The sequence below is a fragment of the Halichoerus grypus genome, chromosome 1, assembly GCF_964656455.1.
Source record: "Halichoerus grypus chromosome 1, mHalGry1.hap1.1, whole genome shotgun sequence".
NCBI classification, from domain to species: domain Eukaryota; kingdom Metazoa; phylum Chordata; class Mammalia; order Carnivora; family Phocidae; genus Halichoerus; species Halichoerus grypus.
The window spans coordinates 198,442,427-198,461,915 of NC_135712.1; the positions used below are offsets into that span (position 1 = coordinate 198,442,427).

Here is a 19,489-nt window from a genome sequence, read left to right on the forward strand (position 1 = left end):
CTGAACTCTACCTCTGAAACTAATAAGACATTATATATTAATTAATTGAATTTAAATTAAAAAAAAGAAGAGAAAATAATAAAACACAGAGCTTGGACTAGACATCCCTGGAAAGAGATAAACTAAGGACAAGAGAAGCCACAAGGAGATCTTAAAATACATTCATTAGTATTATTGTTAGTAAAAATATCTATATTATTATTTTGAAACAAATATACATGTATACATTACATATGTGTGTGTGTGTGTATAATTCTACATATATGCAATGTTTGTTTGGATCCTGATTTGAACAAGACAACCCTAAAAAATCATTTTTGAGATAATCAAGTCAATTGAACATGATATTAAGAAATTATAGTTAACTTTGTTGGCTGTGATAATGTCATTGGATTAAAATAAAAACAGCTTTTAACTACTAGAGGTATATCCTAAAGTATGAGTGAAATGATACATTTGAATTTTGATTAAAAATACTCCAGTCAAAAAAAAAAAAAAGTTGGAGGAATATGGATGAAACAAGATGGCAGAACACTGATCATTGTTGAAGCTGGGTGATGGGTTCACAGGAGGGGGTTCATCATTCCATCTTCTCTCCTTTTATGTGTGTTTGAAATTTTCATCTGCAGAGCATTCGCTGCTCCTGAGGACATCCTCCCTACAGAGCCTAAGGCCAGTGTATCCCAAAAAGAGGCCAGAATGCCAGGGCTGACCAGGGAAGAACAGGCCTGTGAAAGAGTTTCCTCTGCAGTGCTCAGAGGCTTCCATGGGTGCAAGGGGTGGTTGCCTCTCCAATGCAACCCGGCTCTACCACCATCTTCAGCTGACACCACCTCTAACCAGAGCTGACAAGGCTTTGGCCTCGAGGGCTCAACACTGATCACTCAAAGTGAGATACAAGGATTTGGAAAGTGGGCCCCCAGAGCCATAAGAAGGGGAGAAGTTCTTCCAGCATGATTCTGAAAACAAGTACACTGTCTTAGTTATTATCCCTATTTCAGGAGACAGTCAGGATCCAAAGGGTCTCATTAGGTTGGAAGGGATCTCCAAGTACAATGAAAGAAGACATGGCAGGGACCCATGCAGGCCCCCACACATTCACACTCAGGTTATACAAGCCCAGGATGGAGGGAACCCAGCCTGAGACTGGACAAGTGTGGGATGCAGTGCCAGAGGGCACTAAGGGAGGTGCAGAATGGTCTTCTCAGGCTGAGGAGTGAAGGCCGCTCATCCTCCAGGTTGTGTCACTCGTAGTCCATGTGACATACTGAGCCCTGGGTCCTGTTCTCTGAACCTCCCTGTCCTAAGGATATTGACAGCCTTGGGCCAAACATCCCAGGTCGCCAAGGGTCCCAGAATCACATCCCAGCCACAGGACCGGGAGAAGTCAAGTCTAGAGAAGAACCCCGCAGCTGAGGAGATGAGAGCATAGTGAGCTCCTACTAAACCTGTGAGCCAGAGGGCAGAGCCAGGCCAAGAGACAGGAGGTGTAAGGAAGCCCATTTCAGGCAAACAGAAAGAAAGAACTTTCCAACGGTGGAGTCATCTGCCTGGGAGGGACCAAAGGCCACTGACCATTGGGTATTCACCCCAAGGCAGAACTCCTCCTTCAGAGAATATGGAAGCAGATATTTTGGCATCTGTTAGGAGTTGGATTAGATGTTCAAAATAAAAGAAGGACAGAGCAAACATCACCCACTGAAGCTAAACCATGCTCCCGAAGGAAGAGGCCTCACAGGCCAGACCTTGACATTGGTGGAGACCTGGCCGGAGCCCACAGAGCCCACAGAGCTGCAGGAGAAACTGCAGAGAGCCCCACATCCGTCTCCTCACTCTACAAGTGAAGGATTCTGCACAAGTGCCCGCCTGGAGGAGGCAGAGCAGGTGCCAGAGCACATGGGGGACATGGGCACCACAACACTCAGGAGATAGGCGAGCATGCACGCCTGGAAACAGGGAGCCGGCAGCAGGCTCCGCAGCACAGTAGGAGCCCGGCCAGCCGGCCAGCCAACCCAGTAGTAGGAGGCCAGCAGCTTTTCAAGAGCCCCCGCCTGCCAGGAGCAACCGAGAGGCAAGGTGCCAGCCAGTCCCTCTTCTGGCGCCAGGCTTGATTGTGAGGTCATCTTGTCCACTCTAGAAGATCGCTGGAGCTTGGAGGAAGAGCATTCCTCTTCATTTAAAGCTCTTCTAATGAATCTAAAGTCTGCATGACGTGTCTATTTTCTCTCCTCGGTGGGGCTGAGGGATAGCGGGAAGCATCACCCTTCCTTCTTACTCATCTGACAACAATACGCTGTCAGAGATGGAGGGGACCTTTGACAGATGGAAAATAGTGAAGACCTACTACATCCAGCCAGCTTGGGGCAATGTCAGCGTTGACTAAAGCCTGCGTTTCTGACCCCCACCCGGGAGGCTTCCAGTATTCTTCACTTCCCCACCGCACCCTATGCTGTCCTTTGCTCAAATGTCCTACTTCCTGATCCTTTTCTCGTCCTCAAAGCCCTCCCCATCCGATTGCTAAATTTTCCATCTTCTCGGAGCAGGAGGCGAGGAAGTGACGCGGTTCTCCAGCTGTGCCCAGTGTATGGCATGTCAGTTCGCTAAAGTCAGCTAGCTGGCTCTTCTTCTAAATCTCCCATATTAGGCCTTTGGAGTTCCCAACAGAATAAGTTAATGTTGTGAATGTGTTTTGTAAGCTGCAAAACACCATACAAATATATATTCTACTATTTCAGAATACGAAATAATACAACCCCTTTTCATCATGCTCCCATTTATCTTAACTCTGTGAGACAAAGAAAAAGCAGGAGCAAACTCTAATTTCAGGAAGTTGAGGGTAAAAATCTAAACAAGTGCCTCTTTCTCTCCTACCAGACTGGGAGCTCCTGAGGGCACAGCCCAGTTCATGCTCCTTCCTTTGCTCCTCTTATCTCACCCAGGGATAGGCATCTAGTAGGTGTTCAGTAAAGGGTTTCCTGAATACATGGATAAAATTTCACTCTAAAATCCTCCTATTGCTAAGTAGAGCTTAATAGTAGAAATCCCTCACAACCGGCCCCATATTATCTCCCTGCATGCACAAATCTATGGAATGTATAGGTGTGACCCTCAGGAAATTTCCTTACTCCCTTTACCTCCAAAACACCCAAATGCCTTACTGATTCTTCCAGCATCCTGGGAAGGGATAGCTCCCTCCCCAAGCCAATGGCACTAGAGAGCAACTCTGGGTCCAGGGGTAGTCCCAGACTGGGTGATCCTTCCATGAGCTGCTGCTAAGGCTTTTTGATCACCTCAGTGGTTGGGGGGCAAGTCCCAGAAGCTAACCCTTCTACTTCTGCTCAGGGAAAAGTCTTCACCTTGGGCCCCAACAGCAGCCCCACCCACTTCAGGGGCAGCCAGGCCAACCAAAACGTTCTGGATTTATCCCAGGGTGAGCTAGAGTTCCCTAGAAGCTCCCAATACACCTCCATGTGACACTCTTGTTAGAAAGAAGTGGAGGTACCAGGTAAGGGGTCTCCTCTAGAGCAAGGCTCTCTTAAGAAGCCTAGATACCCATAAGAGCAAAGAACAGATGGCGAGATCAGAGCAGTGCTGTGCAGCCTGGGGCTAAAGGTACAGCACAGATGAATCAGGGAGCATGCTTATTGGTTCCATCACACAGGCACAGCGACCAGAACCGAATGTATAAGACACACGAGCTGCGGGAATGCCATGGGGCAACAGACACCCACCAGAGGCCCCATCTGCAGGAAGGGAGCCACAGGGACTGGGACACCAGAATTCCATCTCCCCCAGCACAGGTCCCAGAGGCCATGGTGCCAACTCATTCCCTGGCTATGACTAGCTTCCACCACCATGCTGGTGAATGGAGGAGGAGAGGGCCCTCGAGGCAGGAAAGGAGCCTGAGCGAGTCTTACCAATGCAGTATCAATGCCAGCAGGACATGCCCTTGCCACCAACTGAGAGGCCCAGGCAGGAGTCCCCATGTGGCTAGATTGTCCACCAAGTCCCAGCCCACCAGGAAGGCCTCAAGTCCTAAAGCGACACTTGGCCCTTACTGTAGGCAGGCAGGTCTCAGCCACCATGTCACCATTGTAAACAGTGAGTCCCCAGGCAGGAAGGATGAATAAGACCCAAACAGACAGGGCCTACAAGAGCAGCATGGCCAGGCAGGGGAAGTGAGGAACAAGTATGTGTAAAAACATGGAGCAGAGTGTCCACGGTGAAGCAGACCTCCAGTGAGAGTAGTCAGAACTGTTGTGACGCCTTTGCCAACCTACCTCCCCAGTCAGCCCCAACTTCTTGCCCATGGGCCACAGTCTCCAGGAAACAGATTTCCCCTCAAAGAGCCCACACATAGTGGGCCTAAACCTGTGAGCCAGAGGTTCACACAGTAGGGTCTGTCTCTCCCCACTCCTATCACTGACACGAAGAAAGGGCAGGACCTCTGAGAAGAGAGAGGATTTATTGAAGCCCCAAACCCTATCTCCTAGCAGCCCACTACTCACATATACAGGGAGTGTTCCCCAAAGCTGGGTGAAAAGGCATGACCCAAGGGCTCTGAAAGCTTTGCCCTCTTAAACCCAGAACCAAACCTACTCAGAGGAAGAACTTTAGAAAAAAAAGAACAGAAAAGTGCCCCATTGCATCATTCTTTGGCTCCCAAACTAGTCCAAAGTCTGGCTCTACTTTCAGTGAACTCCTAGCCCCTTCACGGCCGAAGGCCTCGACAAACTCTTTTTTAAAAAGCTAGAATTTCTTGACCATCAAGAACGAAATTAGAATCTGAATGGCTTCTAGATACAAGTTCCAGCTTAAAGGAAAAAATACGGAACAGAGGAACATCTTAAATGACACCACAGAGATACAATCAGCATAATCCAGAATGCGAGAAACACAGGACAAATGACTAAGTCCTCCAATCATATCTTGCAAGGTGGAAAAAAAGGAGATGGAATCTATAGATTGAAAGAAACTCAAGAAATGCATCCAACAAATGCAATGTGTAGACCCTGTTTAGATCACAATTCAAACAAATCGACTGTAAAAATAAATTCGTCAGATAATCAGAAAACCTGAACCCTGACTGGTATTTGCTGAAATGAAGAAGGGATGGTTATCAGGGTGTCCACCTGCTCAGTCAGTAGAGCATTCAACTTCTGATCTCAGGGTCATGAGTTCAAGCCCCATGTTGGGCGCAGAGATTACTTTAAAAAAAAATTAAAATTAAAAATAAAAGGAAAAAGGAATTGTTTTCCTGTTTGGGTGTGATCGTGGTACGGTGGTAATGTTCATACAAAGCCCGTATGTCTTAGAAATACACACTGAAATACGGATGATGCAATGTGGGGATGTCTGGAAGTGGCCTTCATGGGGGATGGCAGGTGAGGAAGACAGACAAACTTGATCAGCCATGAGTTGGTGATAACTGACTGAACAATGGGAACATGGAAGTTCATTAGCTTATTCTCTCAACTTCTATGTAGATTTGAAATTCTCCATAATAAAGAGTTAAAAAAAAAAGAAGAAGAAGAAAAAGAAGATGGACTTTCTTCCCCAACATCTCTATAACTTTTTTTTTTTTTTAGCAGCAATTTATGAGTCTTACCGATGCTGGGAAAAGCTCTATTTTCAAAGCTGCTCCTTTCTCCCTGGCAAAAGATGAGAAATGGCTGCCCCTTTGGGTGAAATTTTGACATCATCACCATTCAGATGTTAGGTCACTTTAGTACAATCCCCACGTCATGCCCCCCATGAGAATCCAGCTCCTGGGGCCCAACAGGATCTCTGAATGATAAAGCGCTGTTATTTCTAAACCTGGCAATTATATCCTTTCATTTCATCCTTACACATGAATCCCAGATTTTTCTAGAGCCTAACTGGTAGCTGATACAGTATAACAAGTCTGGCTAATCCCAGACTGGATATACTATACCTGATAAACCCATTTATTGTTATTTTTGTTTTCTTATTGGGATAGAATTATGACAAACCCATTTTGAGAAAGGAACTCAGACGGTGGCTCACAGAGCAGCCTCACCCACCTTCCAGCACACGACCAGGCTCTGTGTGCCCGCTGCTGTTGGTTCAAGATGTCTCCACGGCAGATGAGCTGGAAGTGAGTGAGAGGTAACCTCGAGGTGATCAGGGATTCTGATGGGTAATGAGGGAAAGGTGCCTCGCCTGGTCTGCCCCAGCTCTCTTCTACACGCCTGCACTTGGCCCCATTCTCTGCTCGCCATCCCTGCCTATGTAGACCACATTCCTCATGCTATTTCTCCCTCCCCACATCTCAGAACCCCACCATTTTTCCCGCATGCCTTGGGTTTCTCCTTCTTTTAAAGCCTCTCCACTCTTCTCACTTGACAACCATTCTATAAGCACTGTCTATTTGGCACTTCTCAGACACTGAGCTGCTCAGACACCGAGCCTTCTCAGTCTGAGCTGCTCAGATACGGAGCTGCCCAGCCAAATTCCATGATTTGGCTCTTTGAGGGCTGTCTCACCAACAAGACTGTGAGGTGCTAGAGGACCGGGGAGCACTGTATACCCTCCCAGACCCTCCACAGAGCCCAGCACAGTGCTTGCTCTCGATACTGGTAAATACACCTTGGCTAATTGACTGAAGACCAATCTGCAAATGTCAGAACATGTCAAGTCCACGCCAAGTCCACTATAGATTAGACAGGTTGTCACTGGTTTATGTGGCTCCTTTGTGCAATTTTTTAAAAAGGTGCTTTCTGGGTACTGATAAAGTTTCATCTTGAACTGGTGGCATGTCATGAGTATGTATATAGGTTAAATCCCATCAACTTGAGCACTTCACTGTACATCAGGCATAAAAATAAGTGAATGAATGAATGAATGAATGAATGAAAGGTGCCCCTTCCTCTAGGAGGATGCAGCCCACACCAGGACCTACAGCTCGGACAGCAGAGCCTTCTCCGATCTGGCACTTCTTGAGAAAGGTAGAGCCTATATAACTGTACGTGCTACCCTGAGACCAGAAGCAGAGAGCCCTGCCTTGAGGGACTCCCCGGCGCCCAAAGTGCCATATCATCCAAACGGGCTAAGAGGCAGCACTGTGGGTGTGGTGGTGCTGCCACTTATGGGATTCAAGTCAGGCTCTTCAGTCATAAATGGCAGAGCCGCCCCCTCACAGAACCCAAGTGAGCTCAGTATGAGGATGAAGAGACTAACTCTGGGGTACCAAGGGGTAATATGGCAACAGGAAAGAGCCAGCAATCGACTCCCCCAGAACCTCAGTTCCACTCCCCTCTGGGGTTAGTAAAATGATCTCGCCCTTACCTGACCCTGCACCTGCCTCGATGAGGCTTCCAACTGCCTCCAAATTTGCAAGCCTGTTTGAAACTGTGCCGCTGCTCTTTCCTGAATGCCCAGAAGCACATGCCACGGGGCTTTTCCTCCATCAGTGGGCCAATCTGTTCAGTAGCCTCTCTGAACAGAACATGCTTAACTTAGCATCAGGTACCTGAGATGTTCTGGTGAGAAGCAGAAGCCATTCTAATGCTGAAGGAGAGACATACCATGGAGGTGCTGCTCATGTGAGGTACTGTGACAAGCTGAATATCAGCTGAAGCAGTAAATCCCATCTCCTAAGGGACCCTAGTCCCAATTGGTGACAAGGAGCCAGATCACCCTGAGCTTGACAGCCGTAGGACCTTAGCACCACCAGCCCATGGGTGAGGCTTGCCCACAGCCAGGAGCAACTTATGTGACTACCAACTCCAACAGGAGCCCCATGGTTCCTCAACCTACAGTAGTTCATGGGTCTGCCCTATAGCAAAATGCATAGATGGGGTAGAAATGAAACCCCAAAAAGGAATATGAGTAGAAGACACCAGTCTCCTTCTTGCCCCTCTGAGCTGCCCAAATCTTTCCAAAATGTCACATGCTTGGCTCCGCAACATCAGGTAAACTATAAGCAGAACAGCCTGTTTGGTTACCAGAAGAGAAATGTCAAATTCCCCATATAGAGAACTACCAATAACAGGGTGTTTTTCCATTCAGCTGTAGACGCTTTCCCTTGGAGAGCGAGCTCTAAAGCCTGGGTGAGGCTCCCTCAAGCTAAAACTCAAACAGCAGCTCAACACGCAGCAAGATGGACAGTATTTGCAGTGCTAAGAACCGTAGGCTAACCAATTGCATTACTCTAATAGCTAATGTAAAATGGGCAGATTCCCCCTTTCAAGACGGTGCTCACAGGCTGGCCTGTCTGCGTCAGGTTTCAGGCTATTAAGAGCCTTTCATTACTGTTGATTGTCTAAGAAATGACTTCTGAGGAAATAAACACATGAGAGGCACAGTTGGACAGCTGAAGAATCAAAAATCATGCTCCTTCACAGTTCATGTGCTCCCACACAGAAAAGCTAAGGCAACATGATCAGCAGACTCACATGGAACCAGAAGTGCCCCCTCCCCCCACCTCCCCGCCTGGGGTTTTGCTACTCCCTAGGTGCATTTGGTGTAAAGATAATGCCTTCCATTTTATCCTGTTGTCTCTTGGTAGCTTTCCTGAGTTTTCAGTCTACTAATCTATCATATATTGGCATTCCCTTCTATTGCATTCACAACCACTTGAGTGTTTTTGTAGGACCTCAGTTGGCATACATTTTAAACAAGCTGGTTTCACAGTATTTGATCAGATATGTTCTGTTAAAAGCATCCTATGTGGGTTTCAGTTTTTCCCTGGTTTGAGGTGGTAATCTAAATCATAAGGCAACAGGAACATATTTGGTGATAGATGCTTCAATAGCATTTTTGCCTCACCCCGGAGTGTTTCACTAAACCTTGGTGAAAGCACATGACCCTGTTCATATTTTGAGCCTAAATAAGTACTTTTTGGTGTCCAGTGGCATTTTCCCTTCCTCCAAAGATGATTATAGTCACTAAATTCCTGAGGAAAGCACATGACCAAGTTCATGGTTCAACTATTTCCATATCTCTCTGTTCCTCGCAGTGACACTTATCTTCCCTGACAGCCACTCCCATTGTGCTCTTTCCTTGGCCCAACACAATGGACACATGCAGACACCAGCAGACAGGGAGGACGTTTTCCATCCCACTGCTCCCCAGTGCGGAGGGACTAGGCTGAGGTTACATAAGCCCCTCCTGAGCCCAGCGTTGGGGGGTTAGCAAATTTGGGGTTCGTGACGGAGTCACAGTCTGCAGGCCCTGACTGACCCTGCGCTCACTCACCATCCTGCCTTACCTAGGCAAGGTGGCTTGAAAGAGAGGACCTCTCCCTGAGACCACCCGGCTCCCGCCAATCGGACCGGGTTCAAAGTGTGGCCGGACGTCTGACCTCGCTGTACAGACTACATCGAGGGGTCGCGGGCCCCGGCCCCGGCCTCAGGCTGCAGCTCCCCGCCCCCCCACCCACCCCAGGTGCCGCGACGCGCGCTTACCTGCCGGGACCGGGGCCGGGGCCGGGGCCGGGGCCCGGGCCGGGGCCGGGACCTGGGCCCGGTGGTCCCGCAGTCGCCCTCGCCGCGCCTGCAGCGGGGAGCTGTCCGCCAGCGGCAGGTGCTGAAGGCGGCTTCCCTGCGCCGGGGCCCGGGCCAGGGCCGGTGCCTCCGGGCGGCAGGGGCCCGTCGCCAGCGCCGCCCTCCAGGCTGGCCTCGTTGCCCATGGCTGGCGGGCGGGCGGGGTCGGGGTCGTGCTGGGCCCGGGCCGGCGGCTCCCGGGCTGCTGCTCACACGCTCGGCGCCGCCGCCGCCGCCATCTCCCAGCTCGGCTCGCGCCGCCGCTTGCCGCTGCGCATGCGCATGCGCGGCCCGCGCGCCCCTACCCTGCACACGCCCCCCCCCGCCCCCCCACCCCCGGCGCGCGCGCGCTATTCAGCCAGGCAGTGAAGACGCGTGTCCACAAGCCAGCGGCGGGGTCGCCGGGAAACAGCCGCCGGCGCCAGCGCATGCGCCCTTCGAGGACGACACCGCTAGCTTCTGCTACCTGGAGCCTAGCGGGGGTTGGCGGTGGCGTCCCACTGAACCAGGATGGAGGGGCACCGGCCACAAGAAGGGGCCCTGGGGGCGTCGCGCCGTGCCCTGCCCTGTTGTCGGTGGCGCTTCCTGTCCCGGGAAACTTGGGAGTAGGGGCCGTCGTTTGGGAAAACTCGGTGCCCCAGCCAGCAGGCTTCGTGGGGACAGGCCTCAGAGAGGGGCCGAGTGTGGCCTCAAAGAATGTTTAGGAGTTGGAAAGGCAAGTGAACGAGGATGTTCAGAGGCGCAAGGTCATGGAGGGACAGAGACAGAGGATACTTGGCGATGGGGCCAGATTGTGAGGGTCTCGAAGGCCAGCTGGGTAGTGGAGAGTTTATCCAGATGGCCATGGGAACCATCTGGGATTCAAGCTGAGGGCCTGGTCCCACGGGACAGGAGTCTCAGGCAGTGTCTCTGGGAAAGGTGGAGGGTGTGTCAGGGCTGGCCTAAAGCCAAATGGAAGGCTGCCTCTGTAGGCCCTCAGACAGTGACCTTGAGGATGGGAAAGAAGAGTTGATATTTCTCAGAGCCCTGAGCTGTGGCTCCCGGAGACTGTCTAGATGAGAGGCTGCAGCTGCCTCTGCATTAACCTGAGAGCTCACCGAATTACTTTTCCGTTATCTCACTTCCACAGACTTCAGTGTTTGCACACTACTCAGGATGCTCTGCCTCATGGCTTCTCATACAAACCTGTGCTTTCCTGAGGGTAAATATTTCCTAGAAGATAACAGACTATATTCCAAACTATTCCTGGCTTCGTAAATCGTGGCTGTGTAGAAAAACTTGAGTAAACTTGGACCCATTTTACAAACCCATTTAATTCTCCTAATGGTGAGGAATATATCACATGGGATGTCAGCAGTTCTAACTTCACCTGGAATAACCTGAGGATCCCACTAAACACCGATAGCCAGGCAGATGGACAGACCTTGGCTGGACCTTCCCCATGCACTCTGAGCTGCTCTTCCCAACAAGCTCTGCTCTTCCCAAGCTCTTGGGATGGAGCTTCCATGAAACTTGGGCTCCCTGACTGCCTGGAACGATGAGAGCCTCTCTGCCTGTGTTATCATGGCCCTCGCTGTGTTTCCTCCTGGTTTCATTCATCTTTGTGAGTGTCTCATGACTATGTGTACACATCTAGGCTCCACAACAATCTACATGTCAGCTCTGACACTTCCCAGGTGGGACTTTAGCAACTAACTTGGGCTTGTCAAGCCTCCGTTTCCTAGCCTGCAAAGTTATGATAATACCAGCCTCTCTAACAGGGATTGTGAGGGTGGAGTGGCTGAGGTAGTTAAACCACAAAGTCAAGTGGCTGGCATACATATGACCAACTTCATTATTAGTTGTCTCACTGGTGGGTGGTCTGGGATTTGAGGATTTTTGTGTCACACCCTTTCTCCTGGGGAAGAATGTGAACACAAGCACTGGGGGCAGGCCAATGACCTGACCTTGGCTCAACCCAGGCTCTTCAGGCTTCACAGATACCAGTCAGTGTGATTTGGCTACTTGGAAGCAGGGGAGAGAAAGATGTTCGTTTTCTATTTTTGTAGAAGCCAAAGGAGCTATGCCTTTCCACAGATTTAAATCAACATGCCCCTGGTTCCAATGGGGGTAATTAGCCCTACCCAGCCAGCAGGCCTGGGGAGGTGCCCTCCTCAGAGTGGATTCCTGGTTGTTAGCAGACCTCCAGGGTCTCTGCTACCTTAGTGACAAATGACACAGTACAGTGAACCCGGGAGGACCTGGAAGTGCAGGTTAGTGATGCCCCCTACCTTCCTTTCAAACTCTCAGTTCCACTTCTCTGAAAAGCATACCCAGAAACATGCCTGTTCTCTGCACATCCACGCCTGGCCTCCAGCCCAGGGACTCCTGCTGGCTGTGGGATGGTGCTGGCCTCTAATTGGCTGGATCTCTGATTCAGTCTCCCATTTTTATTCACACTTCAGGGGTTGTTTCCTTCCTCTTGACCTAGAGTAGGGGCTCCTCAACAGCAGGATTTTGTCTGACTTGTCCTATCCCCTAGACTGGCCTTCAGTGGAGCCTCAGGGGCTAATGGTTGGGCTGGGTTCTCCATATGACCCTGAGCATTTCCCTCAGCTGCACTTCCAAGGGGTTCACCAGCCACCAGGTTTAAAAGCACCCCAGAGGGATCTTTGGCTGTAGCAGTTGCATCACTGCATTTAGGTTGTTGACTTAAGTAACTGGGAGGGTGCTAAGATTGGGTCCAGACTTTCTCCTGGCAGAGGAGTTGTAGATGAGCTGTCTATGCTCACCTAGGAGAATTCACTAGGCTTGACTTTATGACAAGCGAACAAACGAAACAAATCTCTCAGTTTGTGTAAACCACTTGTGTGGTATGTCTGGTACCATTCCTTCCTGGATCAGCCAGGAACAGGATGGACCTGGAGACTCTGGGGAAATTTCCCAGTCCCCTAAACCTCACTCGCTGAAGGTATCTTCTTCCCACTTCACTGTGAGATGTGACACCTGGCAGTCATTTTGGAGAAAGGCCAGATGGGAAGGCAATCAGCCCACATGCCAAAACAGATGGATACATGTCCACTTTCTTCTCCAGTCTGTGCTCTCAAACACTTGTAAAAGACTAGAGGGAAAATGGAAGCAGAAAAAAAATCCATCCAGGTAGGAAAAGGCCCGGTCAGAGCCAGCTCACTACTGGGATTTGTGGAAACACTTAGTCATTGGAAGGCAAATCTTGGGAGAATGAAGAGATGCTGGGCCCGAGGAGCTGCACCTGGATGCCGGCCAGGCCATGGGCAAGGCAACAAGCAGATGAGCCCCAGGAAGGTGAGGAGGGGTAGAGTGCAGGCTCTGGAGCTTTCCTGCTTCCCCACGCAGTCCAGTTCACCCTGGGCTGCTACTTTCAGTTGACAGGCTCCACAGAGAGGCTCACAATCCAAAGATGAAGATGCTAACAGGGATGAAGAAGAACTGCAAGCTTCATAGGCAAGAAGAGGAGGTAGCGAGTATGAAGGTAGAAGAGAATGAGGAAGGCTGACTGGGGACAGTTTGGGACCATGTGATGCCATGGGCTTTGGACTGTTCCAGAGAGGCTGGGAGAGCTGGCTCTATCTGTGGAGGCCCCTGGGCTCTGCACTCTTCTTTTTCTTGTGCTGCTGCTGCTGCTGAAGCCCGTCTCACCTCCCAGTGAGAAGCAACTCAGGAAAGTGCCTCCCTGCCCCCACTCCTCTGGCATGAAGAAACAGCACTGAAGAGGAAGGAAGGAAGGAAGGAAGCCCCAAGAAACAGAGGGTTTCCCCACTGGCTGAGGTTTGTCAGTACCACACACTCCATGAGGAATAAGGCAGCTTCCCAAGCAAGCCTCAGGCTGGTATAAAGCTACAAACAAGAGACCTGCTCTTTGTCCTGCTCAGCAGCCCACCTGGGCTGGTTGGACAACCCTGTTTGTGTACTCAGGTCTCCAGCTGACGCATGGTCCTTGGCAGAGTAGGAAAAGGGAATGAAGCTGGAAGGTATAGAATTGTTTGATGCATTGTCCGCATAATTCCTTTCCTGTTGTAATGTGCAAATCTTTATTTGCATTATGTGAGAAAAAAGCCAGTAAAAAAATCATCAGAAATGTTTACCACCAGCCTAACCCCACCGCCAATGCATGACTCCCAAAAAAGCTAATTAGGCCCCATTGCTATTAGAGTTATGTGCTTCCAAAGGCTTGTTATGACAAGAAAAAATGACGAAGACACAGTTTATCCAAGTTGTAAGCATCGAAGTCAAAACATGCTGCTTTCTTTGCTCCCCTGCTCTCCCCCAGACAGGCCTCCCGGCGAGCTTTGACTATCTCATTAATGCATGCATGTACTCATCCCTCAGCCAGTGCACACCCAACTCCTCCTTACTGCCAGGCCCAGAGAAGACTGTGGGACCTGGCCTCAAGGCACTCAGTTGGTAGGAGAAAGACAGGCACACAAATAATTTCCCGTAAACTATACAAAATGCTGCCTTGATCCCTATTGCAATCCTACCCACCAGGATCCCAGTTCCCCTGGAGTTGCCTTCACCTACCTCTGTTCCATGGATGAGGAGGTGGGTGCAGGGGTGGGGAACAGGCCCAGGTGGAAAGTCATGCCTGTATGTCGTCTCCTAACCAGCCCCCATGTCCTACCATGGACAACAGAGGTTCCAACATGACTCGGACGGTGTGGGGGAATGCGCAGTTTGCTCAGCGCCTACACAAGGCTCAGTTCCACATTTCTTTGGGGAAGTCTCTTCGACAGTACCCTACCTCCTGACCCCTCTGTGGCTCTATTGCTGCAAACCCAAGCGCATTACTGAGAATCACTCTTTACCACCATGGACTTCAGCCTGTGGGACATAGCCACTCTCTTCACTGAGCTTCATCTTTGTCCTGATCCGAGTGGATTGTAATAGGGCCTGTTTCCCTTGTCATCTTTACCGAGTGCCCAGGAAGCCTCCAGAAACCCCTGGAAGAGTTCCTGCCTTCCTACAAAGATGGACAGAATGGGGCAGGGTGTCTGATGGTGAAGCAAAAGCCTTGTGGCAAGGAGAAAGGTCCATAGTCCCTTAGGCCTTGGCTAGGTTGGATGATTTCAATTCAGTTAAATTTCTTTCTTTCTTTCTTTCTTTTTTTTTTTTTAAAGATTTTTGTTTATTTATTTCAGAGAGAGAGAGCACCAGCAGGGGGAGCAGGAGAGGGAGAAGCAGACTCTCCACCGAGCAGGGAGCCCAATGCAGGGCTCGATTCCACGACGCTTGGGATCATGACCTGAGCTGAAGGCAGACACTCAACCCACTGAGCCACCCAGGCGCCCCTAATTCAGTTAAATTTCAATGTCAGTTAAATTTGGTACTTTTGAGCCCTAGGACAAGGATAGCACCATGCGAGGCTCCAAGGATATAGCAGAAACCAAGAATGTTGAGCCTCCTCTACCCTCACTGGGCTTGCAACCTCCAAGTCTGACCTGTGTCTGGCTGCTCCTCAAACCAGGCCCTGAACCTGGAGGGTGTGACTGCTGGCCTTCAGTGTAGGACCACTGTCCTTCCCTATAGCAGGGGGTGTGGCCAGAGGACTGTAAGGACTGGAATCAGACTCGGGCTTCACAGTTGTCTGAGGAGAGCCCTCCCTGACTCCCCCAGTTTCTGGGCTGCATAGCAGCCCGTATCAGGTGGGCAGCAACATCTGGGTTACCTCTGCTAGTTAGGTATTAATAACTCCTTCAGCGGGGTGGCCTGGCATGGGCAGGGACAGCTGACAGTGCAGACTGAGGAATTCCTAGTAAGCCTGGACAAAGAGCATCTGCCATTTGCCACCAAAAGAGCAGAAAGGCCATGTATTCAGCTGAGCCTCCCCCACCTCCCCCCATCTTTGCTTACTCCAACCAAGCCCACCCCCATCCCCTGATCTGCTCCAGGGATCTTCTCGGGGCTCACGGGGTGGCTCTTTCGCTCTCCTACACCTGCCTGACCCAGGGCTTCTCTGAGGAGGTTGGGGGTCCAGGAGTAAGCTGATGTGCCACCTGGGAGCCAAGGCAGGGCTTGAGGGGCACAGGGGTTGCTGAGTCAGAGGATTGGGGTCACAGTGATGGCCTCCTCCGCCTCTCATTTGCATTCTAATCACTGTATGGGACATAAGAAGGCCAAGCTGCCCAACTCTTAGACCCCACACAATTATACACTATGTGCTCCTCAAACAAGAGCAGGACCCATCCCCCTCGGCATCCTCCAAGCCCAGCTCCTTGCCCGGCCCAACCAGGCCCGTTGTGCCCTGAGGGTGAGTTCATCCAGGACAAAGCTGGTCCTCCCTGAGGCACAGCCAGAGCCAAGCTGCTGCCGCCTCCCAGCAGGACCTCCCCACCCCTGCCATCACCTGCCTTTCTTCACCTTTCTCTCCCAAGACCTTTTGCAACAGAGGTGCTGAGGGAAGTAGGCAGTGAAATGAAGAGTGATCCCTGGAAAAGGAGCTGTCTACCTTAGCTCCCAGACATTTCCGCAAGTCCCAAACTCGGGTTCTGCCCTCTACAGCCTGAGGCTGTGACACCATGAAGAAAGAAGGCAACAGGAACGGCAGTTCTGGCCCTGGGAGCCTTGGCCGGCTGCCAACTGGATGTTCCCGGCTGCCCCAGCGTGTGCCCAGGGCTGTGGAGGCGGCTTTGGGCAAGGTGTTCCCTGCGGCTTCAGAGTGCCTGTACTCCAGGGTCAATCCAGAGAAGATCAATCATCTCCGGCCCCATCCCTGTCTGCTTCTAATGCCAAGTGTCCCCCCAGGGACTAGGGGGACCCCCAACCATGAAACTGGAGGGCCTTACTTCCATTCAGGAACCTCTCAGACCCCACAGTACTTTAGGCCATGCGCTCAGGAGCTCGGAGGCCGGAGCAAGGGGAGACTCGGGGAGCATCCTTCGAGCGCTGAGCCCTACTGTGTGCAGGCGCCGCACACAAAAGCTAAGGCAAGCGAGTGCGCAAAGGAAGCATCCTTTTTGGTTCCCGCCTGCGTACTTCGAAATTCGAGGTTTGCCGGCGGGGCCCCAGTAGCCGAGGCCATCCGAAAGCCTGGGCCCCAGATTCGCCCCTCCTGTTCCCTGCCAGCTTCCCTTTCCGAAGGAGCAAGGCCCCAGCGAAGGACAGGCTCCCAACCCCAGCTACACTCGTCCCGGTGCCTTCGGGGGCTGGGCAGCGGTGGCGGAGCGAAAAAGGACCGGCCCGGCGGCGCCCCCAGTCCAGCCACTTCCCCTGCGGCCTTGGCCCTGCGCACAGCTCCGCTCAGCCCTGCCCTCCTGCAGGCCTCAGTCCGCTCGGGGGCCGCTTCAGCAGCGCTCTCGGCCGGGTTCCGCGCGGTCCTCCCGGGAGGCCTGAGCCCCGCCCACAGCGGGCCGCGCCCGGCTCGCGCTCTCCCCACGCCCTCCCCAGCCCGCCCACCGCTGCCTGGCTTACCCCGGCCTCTGGCGCCACCTCGTGGGAGCCCGCGGGCACTGTCCGCCTCTTGGGCCCAAAGCTGCTGACAATCCACTCTGCCGGGCTCACCTGGGGGCCACCTGGAAGCAACAACTAAGATTGAGAGCTACCCCCATCACCGCCCTGAACCCACCTAGGGGCACCGTCCTGGCCACACGGAATCTTCCACAGGAACACGATCAGACCAGCTTCGCTCCATTCCAGCTGAGACTTCAGGGTCATCTTCACCAAAACTGGGGGCAGTAGAGCTAGTGAGGGCCCCAGAGGCCAGGTCTCATGCTGCCCTCACCACAGGCTGCTTCTACGTGGGCCCACCCCACCCCCAGCAGATGGGAACCCCCACTTTTAAGTCTCTTGCCCTATCTTCTCTGGGTCTTTTATAGGGTCCCCATAAGGGAAATGGTACCCAGCACCCCCCAGTGGGGTAGGAGGGGACTTCAGATAATTCTTTGCTGCTCTACAGTAAGAACAAAATCTTACAATCAGGAAAAAAAACCTAAAGTGTTTAGAATCGAACCTGCCTTGCACTAGCCACAGGACCTGGATGCTTTTCCTCTCTGGGCCTCAATCATCTTGCCTCAAGATGGTGATCAAAAAGGTAAGCAAAGCAGGAAAAGAGTTAAGTCATTAGCCAATTGGTATTTTAAAAAATATTTTATTTATTTATTTGAGAGAGAGCGAGAGCATGAGCAGGAGGAGAGGCAGAGGGAGAGGGAGAAGCAGACTCCCCTCTGAGCAGGGAGCCCGACTCAGGACTTGATCCCAGGACCCTGATATCATGACCTGAGCCCAAAGCAGATGCTTAACCGACTGAGCCGCCCAGGCGCCCCAATTGATATTTTTTTTAAGATTTTACTTATCTATTTGAGAGAGAGAGAGAGAGAGGTGGGAGGGACAGAGGGAGAGAGAGAATCTCAAGCAGACTCTGCACCGAGCGTGGAGCCCGACGTGGGGCTCCATCTTATGACCCAGAGATCATAACCTGAGCTAAAACCAAGAGTTGGAAGCTCAACTGACTGAGCCACCCAGGCGCCCCAGCCCACTGGTATTTTTAAGATACAGTAATCTTTAGAAAGGAGTGAAGCTCACCCTCAAAAGGCTGACACTGGAGTGGGGCCTTCCATGATTTAGAGGGGCTAGGAAAGGGCCTCTCCCAGGAGCTTGTTCAGCCTGGGAACAAGCGGAGGCCAGGCTGCGGGCTGCAGTAGGATGAGTCATGTGGAGTTTTCCCACCAAACTAGTGGTATTCTAGAGGAGCTCCTAGACATCCCAGTATTTCCTAGGCAACAGCTTTGGTCCAGGCCTAGCCCAAGGATCTTGACCCAATGAATTGCTTTTACACCAGGAGAGAATGCAGATTCTCCCAGCCTCACTCAGATTCTGTCCCTTTTACAGGCAGTTGTGTCTGGAGTGACTCTTTATCCCAATTATCAGGGTGTCTTAGAACCCCTTGGGATACCAGTCCTGTCCCCACCTTACAGAAAAGGAAGCCAGGCCAGAGGGATCCCAGGAACTTGCCCTGGGTCAGAGGTAGATGGGAAGGCAGATTCCTGTGGGTCTGTCCCCTCCTCAACCGTGTCCCTTCCTTCCTGTTCCTTTCCTCCATCACCCTCTCTCCAGCTCAGACCTGAGTACAGTCCCACTCCTACCAAGGAGAAGTTAACATACTTTGCAGGAGTGCTGGGGAGAGGGGTCTGCCAGTCCAAACATCAGATATTCCCAAAGAAGAGCAGGGCAACACAGAGGCCAGAGGCCCTTGTGGCTTCACTTCTTCCTGGCCCTGCTGACCTTACTATTCTCTGCCGAAGCCAGGAATCCCTTTGAGTTCAGAATAATGAGTCCACTCATAATCCAGTGGTTTCGGGTTAAACATTAAGCAGAACTTCCTGAGGCCAACAGAGCAAGCAAGGGCAGGGCAATTTCCTAGGCCCCTGCTGCTAGGCCTAGGGGCTGAAGCCCATGTCCCTGAACTGGGGACAGCCTTTCCTGGCGCTTACCAGTGTGGTATTCCACAAGTACTTGTTGGAACTCAGCTCCACCTACACAAGGAGATAGGTCTCAGCTCTGGGTCTTAAAGATGATGAGCAGAGAAGCAGCCTGGGGGCCACAGGTGGAGATGGTGAGGACCCTGTGGGGGTGGGAGCAAGCCCAGAAGAGGTACCAGTTGTTCTGTGACCAATGGCTCCTGATCCTGCCACTGGACACAGCTGCTGTGCCCCCTGCCTCCCACACCCTGGGCAGTGTTCCAGGACAACCCAGCCTCTTCCTGGGCACTGAGTCATGCTACCCAGCTGGCCTGTCCATCCCAGGAGGGCACTTCGGGGCATGCCCCCAGAATACATAGGCCCAGCCAGGGCAGAACAGTCTGGCCAGAAACCATTCTCCCCTTCTCCCCACTAAAAGGCCAAGGCCAAACCTGCCTTCTTGAGACTCCCTGGGAGACTGGCCAGCCCCGAGACCGCAAGACAGTTGGGGCAGGAGCTGAGGTGGGACTGCAGGGGCTTACCCACTCTGGGGCAGACAGCTATGGCAGGCAG

At 51.8% G+C, this 19,489-nt stretch overlaps 1 protein-coding gene across 1 annotated transcript in view; it reads right to left on the reverse strand.

The window, feature by feature from the left end:
- BSN (bassoon presynaptic cytomatrix protein) overlaps positions 1 to 9,655 on the reverse strand; it is a 91,028-nt gene extending 81,373 nt beyond the window's left edge. Inside the window, 1 exon segment of the mRNA XM_036100545.2 lies at positions 9,429 to 9,655. Within this exon segment, the coding sequence (XP_035956438.2) occupies positions 9,429 to 9,652 (224 nt within the window). The 5' untranslated portion in view covers positions 9,653 to 9,655.
- Positions 9,656 to 19,489: the final 9,834 nt, after the last annotated feature.